General features: G+C 38.5%; 1 protein-coding gene across 1 annotated transcript in view; it reads right to left on the bottom strand.

Moving 5' to 3' along the window:
- Positions 1-10,260: 10,260 nt before the first annotated feature.
- HAPLN1 (hyaluronan and proteoglycan link protein 1) overlaps positions 10,261-12,131 on the bottom strand; it is a 71,313-nt gene continuing 69,442 nt past the window's right edge. Inside the window, exon 5 of the mRNA XM_008706377.2 lies at positions 10,261-12,085. Coding sequence (XP_008704599.1) covers positions 11,796-12,085 — 290 coding nt within the window. The 3' untranslated portion in view covers positions 10,261-11,795. The remainder of the gene's footprint in view (positions 12,086-12,131) is intronic.

The following is a 12,131-nucleotide window of genomic DNA, read 5'->3' as shown; positions in this document are numbered from 1 at the left end:
CCCTGGCGAGCAGTAAACCTGCCTGCAAACGTTCACCTGATGCTGTCAGCTCCTGTCAGGCCAGAGAGTTGTTGAAGAGTTGAGCATTGTAGCTTTCTGTTTAGGCTCTGCGTAGGTGACTTGTGTCTGCGTCTGAGCACTTGGGGGAGAAAGGAAACCCTCGGGGTGTCAGTGAACACATTCAGTATTTGGGAAGAAAGACGCAAACTGTTACTTCAGAATACCATTGCACTGTGTCACAAAACTCTGTGTTGCTTGTGGTGCGTGAGCTGACGGAAAATAGTTGGAGAACTGCTGAAATGCGTAACATTGACTAGACCAGTCAGGAAATATTTCAGTCACGTCGGAAAAATTGGTGTGCTTTGGAAATTTGTGGGCTCTTATAAGTTCCACTGGGACAAGTTACATACATTTCCACTCATTTATTGACCAAGCCGAGTAGCACCTGCAGACCTGGAAACTTATCTTAGGACCCTAATTTCTTCCCATATTTACCAAGACTAACATCAAATCACCCAACAAAACCCAAACAAGCGTCAATAACATTTGCCCTCTTACACAATTTGCTTTTCATTAAAGTCTACGTGAAAAGGAGAAACTCAATTATTTTGAGATAAAAAGTTAGATTAGGTAGAGCTCTGCATATTTGCCAGCCATCTGGTGCAGTCACAAACACCCCAGGGATCCTGAACATATTTGCAACTGAAAAGAATTTGAACTTGAATGACTTTTAAATTGGGACATAAAATGTGGCACCCCAGACTATGCACAGATCCTTAGCAAGGACTAATGAATACATCTATTTTGAGCCTTATGCTCCACCATGTTGTTTTTTCCTTCAGAGAGAACTAAAAGGATGCAGGCACTTGTGAATATTGAATTAAAAAACTCTTCCCCTAAAATTAAACCATGCCTGTAAAATAGATTTTAAAGTATTCCATTAAGTACCCAAACTGTGTTTACCTCTGCTACGGGTTGGCCGACCTCACCGGCACAGCCCAGACAACAGGTGTCTCAGGTTTCTCATTTAATGGTATCTCAAAACTTCCATGCATACAGTTGACAATGAACAATTTCAAGACAGTTGGCTCTAATTTTAAATCCCAGAGGGAGGATCTTTGGTCAACGAAAGAAAGCTTCACTTGCTACAGGACGATTTGCTAAGCCAAGAAGAAATATTATCAGTTCAAATGTCACTCATCTTATATTTTAGAAACTTCAACCAGTTCAGCCCGTGAGAAAATTGTCAGGGCACGTGGCTGCATAGATTTTACATTGTATTTGATTTTACAACTCAGTAACTGTAAAAACATCCTTGTTAAGAATTTTAGTAATCTTTTTTGAAAACTATGCTGTCAAGGACGAAATCGTCGTGTCTGTTAGAAATACGGGTACAATTTACAGGGCTCAAATTTTGACTGTTGGGCAAGAACGGTTGAGGTCTTAAGCTGATCATCACCAGATTGAAGAAGGAATAACTTGCTTTGTACAGACCTTGGCATCTAGGAGACTAAAGGGTAATCATTATAAGCATCCAGGCTTGGGTCTTTGGACAAAATTGCTATTCGATATACTAAACTTTTTTTTTTATTATGTTCAGTTAGCCAGCATATAGTACATCATAAGATTTTGATGTAGTGTTCAATGATTCATTAGTTGTGTATACACACAGTGCTCATCCCAACATGTGCCGTCCTTAATACCCATCACCTGATTACCCCATCCCCCCACCCCCTCCCTTCTGTAACCTTCAGTTTGTTTCCCGGGGTCCATAGTCTCTCATGGTTTGTCTCCCTCTCTGATTTCTTCCCATTTGGTTTTCTCTCCCTTCCCCTGTGGTTCTCTGCTCTATTCCTTCTGTTCCACATATGAGTGAAACCATATGATAATTGTCTTTCTATGCTTGACTTATTTCACTTAGCATAATCCCCTCCAGTTCCATCCATGTCAATGCAAATGCATATACTAAGCTTGCAAAGGAAATCACAAATGATGATGATGATGATATTGATGACAAATAAAGCATTTCTCGATCACTTAGCAGTGCCAGAATATAGCACTTATTGTACACTTAGAAGTACTTACACACATTAGCTGATTTCATTAACAAATAATCTTAACCAATGGGATAAATGCTGAGATGAGTTTGACTGAGCCCCAGAGCAGTGGCTGGTTGAGGGAGGAGCACCCCTTTCCCACTGTGGTGGACATTAAGGCAGGAACTTGGTTGTGGCCATGTAGCAGATGTCATGAAGGTCCACTGGGGAACGTTCCTTTAGTCCCCTTCTACTCAGATCTTCTACCTTGCAATTAAAAAGTCAGGCAGTTCTCAGAAAGGTGCTTCTGCCTATCTTGGGGATGTAGGGAAATGTGTGGTGTGTTTTGAACTGTTATAACGATTGGAAGGGAGTAATCTCTGGCACTGAGTGTCTTGAAGAGTGAGGGATGTTAGGGGTCCTGAGATAATCGCACACAGTAAGGAATTACTGTATCTGAAATGCCCATGACACTTCTGGAAAAGCACTGCAGGTCATTCAGGTCCTCACCAAGAGATACCAAGGGTGACAGAACGGGCACAGAGGATGACACAGTGGGGGAGGAGCATATGGAATTAAATATGGAGTGTTTTTTCCAATTTTTTTCAGAAATTACTAGGCTCCCATGCCCTACCACGGTAGCATGTTAGTTTGTTAAATAGTTTGTGTATGCTACATCTTTGCTGTGGAAATTCAGGAAGTAGTTTTACTGGGCATGTGAGTGATTGATTGATTGATTACAGATAGTTGAGATCAGAAAGACAACAGGCTTCTTAAAATTGATATTTTTGATTATTTGCATAGAAGTGAAGAACTTTCATAGCTTCAGATCAATACTGTATGCTTGTAAATGTTTTTCGAAGGCTTCTATATATGAAGAGTCATTGAATATTTCCATTTCAGTTAGGAGAAAGCTTTCGTTATATTTGCAGTGTTTTATTTATCCTTGTATTAGTGCAAACAAGATTGAAGGGAGTTTATTTACTTTATGCGTCGAAACGGACTTGTGCAGTCAAGCCTGAGCCAGTAAGAGGCAGTTATTTCTCCAGACCAGTTGGCCCCTGATTGGCTTTCTTTCGCGGACTCTAAAACATGGGCCGCCATCTCTAGACCCCGTTCAGCTGTTTACTGGTTCAGTATTTCTGTTTCCAAAGTACCTCCCACACAGTGTTCTCCCACCAAACCCTCCCAACCCTGAGGCCTCAACTTTCCTCCACGGAGGCTTTACTATGGAGTCAGCTTGCAATGAAGTTGTCAGATTTGGGTGGCTTCCTTTATCTTCTTGGTAAGACCTAACTGCGGTTACATGGTTAGTGCACCTTTCTAATTAATATTTATTCTTTTTAACCCAGCCAGGTAATTGGTTATCATTCTGTTCTTTAAAATTTAGAATTAGTCTTGCCACTAGAAAGGATACAAAATAGAACTTTATTCTTTGCACGGGAACTGTTCTGATAGGAAGTCTTCATGACTTCAGCCCCTAATCTTTCCTTTGTTTCGTGTAAAGCTAGGGACGGAAGGCGCAGGCCTTTATCCGCTCTGCCAATGCCAGACCACTGGCCTCCGTGCTGTGCACAAACCATAGAATTGAGGAAGCTGAAGGGTGCCTAAAGGACATTTCGTGCTCATTTATCATTGAACTGCATTGTTCATGTCTTACATTTGCCTCAGCGTGTTGTAGCAGACTCAGGCCATCATACCAGGCCCACAAGCCGATTAGGAAATCACATAGTTTTATTAAGGGCATAGTGTATACATTTTAGAATTTGTAGAATTGATTAATCAATTAATTTATTATTTAAATAAAACCTATAATCTATTTTTTATTAAAAATTATGACCTAGTCACACCCATAATGGAAAATATGATCCGATAAAACAAAATTTAACAGTGATTCCCTCCTCCCCGGGTATTTGGATTATGAGTGATCTTCATTTTTTGGGTGCTTATCTGTATTTTCTGGTATTTTTACTATAAATATGTATTTTGTGATAAAAACATTAATTTCCAATTTACATGTACAGCACTGTGCTAGCCTTTGCTGTAAAGTATTATTAAAGTAATATTATATTGTCTGTGCTTTTGGAAATTTATAATCTAGCATGTTGACCAAGAGCTTATACAAATAAAAATTTAATTATATATTAAAGAGTTACATAGTAACAACATGAACAAACTAAAGATACTTCAAGGTAGTATGTAATGATGAGTGATAATGAGCTTTATACCTTCAAATAATCTCATCTCATTATGAGAAAAATGAAGTTGTAATGTTGGTATCGTGATCACTTTTTTCAGCTGAGGAAGCTGAGGCCTGTTTCTCTATTTGACTTGTGAATCTGTGCATAGAGTCTAATAGGAGAAGAGCTAAGACTTACAGAGTGCTTCCTATGTGCCAGGAGCTGTTTTATCATTTGCCATGAGGTTAAGTATGGTGCAGTGGTTAGGAGGGCAACGCTTTAAACCATCTGCTTTATTTAAGTCTTTATTTTGCTACTTCTAAGAAACTCTGTGATTTGGACAAGTCATTTAACCTCTCTGGGCCTTTATTTTCTCCTTGTAAAAATGTAGGTAATAATACATATATTATAGGGTTAAGTGGATTAAATAAACTGTATACCTGAAGTCCTTTTAATATAGTATGGTATATTGTGTTAGCTAGTACCAAAACATATGAACTCAAACAGATTTTATAACCTTACGAGGCAGGAGTTCATGAGATCATTGATACCAATAGCTCGGCTTCTAGATGGGGGAAACCAAGGCCAAGAAACATTGTATGATTTCCCAGAATCAGTAGGTGGCCGAGCTGGATTCAAACTGCTGCTCGCTCGTTCTGGAGTCTGTGCTCAGCACTGTGGGCAACTCTGTCTTCAGATTATTAGTAGCCCAATATCTTTCATTTGATGAGCGAATTAGTGATAAAATACTAAGGATGCATGCCATGGAATAAGCATGCTTTTGGAAAATGGCAGTATTTCTGTATTTTAATGTGTACTCTTAAGAGTTTTAAAAAGTAGACAGTTGTCTCTGGTACTTGATAAGCTATTTTTATTGAACCATATGTCCTTATTCGGGGCAGGGGTAGATTTCTTTCTCTTCTCTCCTTGATTTCTTTTTTCTCTCTTAATCTTTGTGTCCCTTCCATCCCTGTACCCCCAACCTCTTTTCTCTCTCACTGGCATTGTGTTGGCTTGCTTTCTTTCTTTCTTTCTTTCTTTCTTTCTTTCTTTCTTTGTCTGAGTGTCCGTGTTTGTAAAGTTCATGGTGGACATAGGTCTTTTTTTCTGAGATAGAACTGGAATCTCAGAAGCCATTGGCTTCAGCATGGAGTTTCTTGTCCCCAAAATGTTCTCCACAGTTATTTTATAGTCCTTGAATATCAGTACTTTAGATAGGATAGAGTTTGGTTTCAGGATAACATATAATGGCTTCAAGTAGTTTTTATAGAAGGAGTAACAATAATAGGTCAGGCAGGCAGAAAAATAGCTTATTAGATACACATTTGCTGACATGATGGAAAAGGAAGTCCAGGAAGTCCTTCACTAGAAGGAAAAGGAAGTCTAATGAATTAAACATTCATATTTGAAGAATATTCTAAGTTCAATAAATTCAAACAAATTTTACTGGTTTAGAATCATTTTTAGTTGTGAGCTATAAATATCAATTGAATCTTATATCAATTGAATGGCTTTGGTTTTTCATCTTAAGTTTGTTTAGGCTGGTGGTTCTCAGGGGCACCTGGTGGCCCAGTCGGTTGGGCATCCACCTCTTGGTTTCAGCTCAGGTTGTGGGATTGAGCCAACGTCTGGCTCCATGCTCAGTGTGGGGTCTGCTTGGGACTCTCTCTCCCCCTCCCGTTGCTCCTCCCCCTGCTTTCTCTCTCTCTCTCTCTCTCAAATAAATAAATTAATAAATCTTTAACAAAGATAGAAGAAAAAAAGCAGGTGGTCCTCAACCCTGGCTGCATATTAGAATTGGCTGGGTTTGGGAGGGTGGTTTTAAAAATTTCCAAAGTCCAGATTGCACCCTTCACCATGATCTGCTAGGGAAAGCTGCAGATCTCAGTATTTTTCTGAAGTTCCCCAGGTGATTGCAATATGCTGAATACAACGGCTTTAACAGATTACTAAATTTTCATGTATATTGAACTTAAAGGTTGGTTTTTAAAAACAATTTTTTTAAATGTCTTTTATTTTTTTATAGATTTTATTATTTGAGAGAAAGAGAGCACAAGCGGGGGAAGAAGCAGAGGGACAAGCAGACTCCCCACTGAATGCAGAGCCTGATGGGGGACTGGATCCCAGGACCCCAGGATCATGACCTGAGCCAAAGGCAGACACTTAACTGGCTGAGCCACTCAGGCGCCCTTAAAAACATAATTTCTATCAGAACAACAGAATTTGCTTCTTAGCCATCTGAAATTTGGCTCTCATCACAGGATTAAGTGTCTTCCCATGGAGTAAGGATAGTCAGTTTGGCAGAACTCAAACACAGGAAGAACCGCAAAGGATTTTATTTATCTTTTCTCTGGGCTCACAGCAATCATTACACGCGAATATGTTTATTTATCAGAATAATAAATGAGTGGTTCTGCAAGCTCCATTTTAGATTCACATGCAAGATTCTCAGCATCTTCAAAGAAGAGCCTTTCAAAGACTAAAACCTCAAACTCAATCGCTTTTTATCTTTTTCTGCTCTCTACATATATATGAGTTTTGGCAGGCAGAATTTTCATTGATCCAAATCAAAAGGAGAAACATTTTAAAATAAACAAATTTTTAAAACCCAGATATTTTAAGCAGGATGAAGAGCTGATGATTGGGCCCCTTCCTTAGGAAGAAAAAGATGGGACTAAAATACTCTTAGAATTCTTTTGCCATCCAAGAATCTTGTATTTGTTGTTAAAGCCAATAGTTTTTCTTTGGTAGGTAACGGGGAATCCGAGCTTTCTCTCCACCAGGGGAGGATTCCCCGAAATAAACTGACCTCAGCCTGTAGTCAGACACCAACTAAATAAAGAGCCATCTTTCAACAGCTGAAGCCCGTGATGTTGAACAGCCCCAGTGGACAGAGATATGTTGAGAAGGAAAATTGGTTGATTTCAAGAAAGACATGGAATCACCCTCTGGGCTGACCCAAGTTGTTTCAGATGATGAGTGGCTATGGAGGTGACAAACTTTATTGGCTGGAAAGAAATATAGAGAAAATAAATAAGCTTTGTTTGCTTCTTAGTGAAAAAAAAAATATATGTGTAGTGAATTTCCTTCCTACGATTGGGGTGTGTAGCCTGCTGACCATTTCCTAAATATATCATCGACAGAGAAATAAGGACTATAGAGCCGTCTTAAGCGGGGCCTCTCAGTAATTCTAACTAGAGAGCCCAAGAAATCGAGACACAAAAGGAAAGCTCCTTTCCTTACACTTCTGTATCAGTGTCTTCTTAGGGCACAGTTATCTCCCTCCTACTACCCCATAATCCTGCACTGTTTTTAGCCTCCTTGCATATCTGGCCATCCTGGACAGAGTCCACTCTACCCAAGAATAGTCTCAGTATTAGGTGTTATCGCTTGGTGGGGAACTAAAAGCATCACATGTGAACAGTTTTAACTTTTTATTTAAGCACTTTGAAATTCCATATGACTCTTTGATACTGGTACCCAGCGGGCTTAGTATTTGGGCAACAGTCATACGTGAAATTTGCTGGCAAAGTGGAAAATGATATCTTTCATCTGTGTTAGAACTTAAGCACTTAATGATTATTTACTTTCATATTTAGTCTTGTACTTTCTTCTCCAAAGTTGTTCGTTGTATTGCATATAAGTACAGGAAAAATTTTAAAGTGTACTTTTCTGTTTGAATGTCAATGACTCAAACTGTTTTGGGTGTTTTTGCATTCAAGTCACTGTACCAGCTATAGACTCTTGTACCCAAGAAGCGATTTCTATATGCCAGCAATCTCCAGAAAGTATTCTCCATGTTGAAAATTCAGGGAAGGTATATTCCTTGTTATTGGGGTATGAGGACTTCACTATGAAAATAAGGATCTTTCTTTTAATTCAGTGCTAATGACTGAAGTCATACAGCATGTTAAGCCTATTACTTTAATTAACAACACCACAGATTTCTGGAATTGCTAACCTGGTGAGCAAAATAAATGAAGATTTGAATCCTGTAAAAAGGGGGAAAAAGATTTTGGGATATACTATTACTGATAACAGCAATTACCATAGATACGTACTTTTCTCCCCCTTAACTTTACAAAAGTAATAGGAAATGGAAATTTTGTTATGTTGTTTACAATTTAAACTGAAATGTATCAAAACAAGGATGGGTTAAATATCTTTTCTTGAAATAATGTATTTATAGAGATTGACCAAAGATTAATAGCTAAGATTCTACAACTCAGACGAATCAAAAGATACTGTGGTAACACAAAATTGACTTTTAATGTTTGTTTAGCAGTTCATTGTATCTTACAGAAAATGAAAACACTTTTTTTTTTTTGGCAATACAGATTGGTTCTTCTCAGATTTGTGCTCAGTAGGTATTAAATGCCTTTAAATACTGGTTTTTCTTTTAATCAGGCGGTTTAATGACTTTTGAATTTCATTTCTTTTGTTGTACATCATTGCTGATCTGGCAGTAGCGAGCTACGATAGAGTTCACTTCTCAACAAAACTCCGTCAGTTATCCATTGATCGCTCTTGATGCATTCCCTGTTGAAAACGGATAGGTAATTCCCTTTTACTCCTCCCCTCCTTGGTGGTCAGCTACTCCATGGGACCACTGTATTCTTTGGAGCGCTGAAATCAAGAAACCCAGTATGGCTGCCAGCAACCAAATTGGAATCTCCTTTGAGTCTACTTCTAACTGCCAAAATAATAAGCGACTATATTATTGCATAAAATAAAGCTTAAACAGGTACCAGCCCCCTTTCTATGACAGAAGGTTTAAATTTACAAATACCATATTTGACTAAAAATTACCGTGATAAAATATGGCAGCAGTCATTTAAAGATGGTTTCCAGTGTTAATATGATTCACTTTCATCCCTAGTCCTTCTTTCCATGTGAATCATTTCTTTTTGTTGGTGTTCTCAAATGTTGGTGTCTCAGTGAAATTTGCAGGTCAGCTTTGGGGTTCCTTACATGGGCCACAGTTGTTAATTATGGACAAAATGTCAAAACAAGATTTCCTAACCCAGACTCCCACCTCATCTCTGATACTCTTGGAACCCAAGTCTGAGGAATAAAGTCTGAATTCGCCAGTGCTGCACTGACTTTCTTTTAGGAATTGTATGTGTTAGGATAGATTTTTTTTTTTTTTTTTTAGGAATCCTCAGTCAGATATCTTGGGGAATGAAGTAGGAAAATAGACATTGATGGAAAAACTGTAAAGTAAGAACATTAAAAAACCCTTACTCAGGTAGGAGTCCACAGGGATAAGGGGATTCTGATCCTTTGGGGCAAGTCAGGAGATAAAAATTCTGCCCAGCAGTATTCATTCTGTTAAGATTTTTTTTTACATAAGCATGGAAAAATGGTGTGCAATCAGTATAGATTTTAATTAGGTAACAGTCACTCCAGAGATTTTGAACAGCACCAATTCCAATACTAGTAAGTATTCAAAAGTTAAGAAACGCTACTATGCTTAATATTATAAAGGTAGAGTTCTGCAGCAATAACTGAAAATTACATGTCTGCTTCAATAGAAATGTGTTTCCACTTGCATTTCCGATAAAATTCTTGTAATGTGGGTTATAATCATTCAGGAATGGGCTCCCTCCAATATGCTAACCCCCATGTTTGAGGTGTTAAAGTTGCTATTTTGGAAATAGTCCCCTCTTTAAAAAATGTATTTCTCTTATCCTAGACCATTCAGGTATTTTTAATTTAGAAGTTTCAGTTCTAGTGTATCAGCAGTGTTTGAGGTAACCTTTACCATCTCTTTGGATTTATATTTTTGTACAATTTGCATATCCAACCTAATGTAAAAATGTGCATGCATACATTGTCCTCTTTTAATATTAAAGCATCTGAAATTTCCCAGATATGCTTCGATAAAAGAAATGATCTTTTATTTACAGTATTTTCTCTAGATAATGTATGGATATAATTATGGTTTCGTGGACTTCCAATTGTTCTATACCTTCCACACATGTAACTCTCTATAGAGTAATTTATTAGAATTATTACAGAGCTTTCAATGCAACCACAATCAATTCAGGAAACAGATTTATTTACTCATGTTCATGGGAGGAAAATCTACATAAAAACATTCATGAAAGCATACCAGCTATGTCATACTTGGATTGTTATACTAAATCCCATTTATTAGAACTCATTGTGAAACAATGGGAAACCATGAAATGTAATTTGAATACAAATATTGGTCCCTGCGGGATCTCAACAGTCATAAAAATATAGGAAAACAGAGCTTTATTTAATATTGGAGCTGCTAATGTCCAAAGTTGTTTTTCTGAAGCTGGTCTTACCCTTTCATTTTAAAGCCCCGAAGATTTTAGTGTCAACTCTCTGATGGGAGCTTCTGCGTTTCATTTCAGCCTAATGATGACCAGCAAGGAAAGTGACATCATTGACCACGTTTTCTATATGGAGGAAGGTCAGGAACGCCTTTGTTCACTAGTTTCCCCCCACACAGGCACCAGTTGGGCTTTCTAGGATATATACAAAGACAAATAATGGGAATTTTGAAAGTTGGGTCTGTATTTGTTGGTTAGGCAAGTGTACAGGTATTCATTCCTTTTGTGATTTAAATTGTTTTCATGTAAGGTAAATAAGAAGGAAATATTAAATAGTTTAAAGTTATTTTTATAGGACAATATATTTCATAGGCTAACATAAAATCAAGCTGCTAAATTTTACAGTTTTTCTGTCCAGCAGTTTATCTCTAGAACTGCCCTGAGTAGGTGCTGATGCTGCTTAGCAGACCGCCCTTAGAATTTAAATAGCACTCAGTAAAGCTGCTCACACATGGAGCGATTCTTCTCAGGCGTGTGTCATTTCAATGAAAAGAAGGTAGGAGTCTCTGATTGGTTAAATATTATCTGCTTATTTATGTTTCATACTTCATAGAAATGGGGTTATTAAGGAGTTTCAACTGTGCTTTTACTAGGCATTGGAGTCCATACGAATTTTTTTTTTTTTTTTTTGGTCAAAAAGGCAGGATTTTAAAGACTAACACATTGTGTTTATCGGAGACTTGAAATAATATCTTTTAGAAAAGTGTAGATGGTTCCCTTGTGAAACTGAGTTTTGTGCCACCTCTCGGAATCTCAGTTTATGCGAAGAAGCCTGTATGTCCAATCTGTTGCTCTAATTTGCATATCATAGTGCATTTCAAAATGGTACAAATGTGTAAAATTTGTGCTTGTGGAAGCTGCTCTGAGTAGCTGTCCTTTCCTACAGTTGATCCCAGCCATCCTCAAGCTCTGTCTGCCGCGGGCGTGAACGGATACTTCACTGCCATGATGTAGCCTAACCGGTCGGCTCTACAGCCTCCTTACCTAGCGCTTCCTTTAAAATTATATTAATTTATAATATATATTGAATGATAGCTTTACAAAAACAAATGAATGAATTGGCCTTTATGAAAATGACTCTTTCCAGTAAGTAAAAAAGGGCTATCACAGTTTTGGTAACTTGCATGAGTTCATATTGAAAAAAACAAAACAAACAACAACAACCTTTCACATGTTCTTAATGACTTTAAAACTGGTGTGCTCTAGGGGCACGCTCAGTTGTATGCTCTGAAGCAGTAGACACCATACAGCTTATGCTTTTTGTCTGGGAAGCCCGCGAAGCGCACGGCAGCCTCGGTAGGACTGCAGCGCCTTCTCGGCCTGGAGATGGGGTAGCGGACGCTGCCATCGGCCAGCCAGCCCGCATCGCAGCGGTCGTATCCCAGAAGTTTCCAGGCGGCGAATATCTGGCCCACTTTCGCGATCTGAGCACCATCATTGAGACAAGCCTGCACCGCTTCGTCGTAGGTCAGCTTGGTGGGGTGAATCAGGTAGTAAAACCGGCCTGCGGGGAGAAGGAGAGAGAGTCAAGGCGCCCCGTCTGCAGCCCA

This window comes from Ursus maritimus, unplaced genomic scaffold (assembly GCF_017311325.1).
Source record: "Ursus maritimus isolate PB19 unplaced genomic scaffold, ASM1731132v1 scaffold_5, whole genome shotgun sequence".
In the NCBI taxonomy this organism is placed as follows: Eukaryota; Metazoa; Chordata; class Mammalia; order Carnivora; family Ursidae; genus Ursus; species Ursus maritimus.
This window is presented reverse-complemented; position numbering and strand designations above follow the sequence as displayed.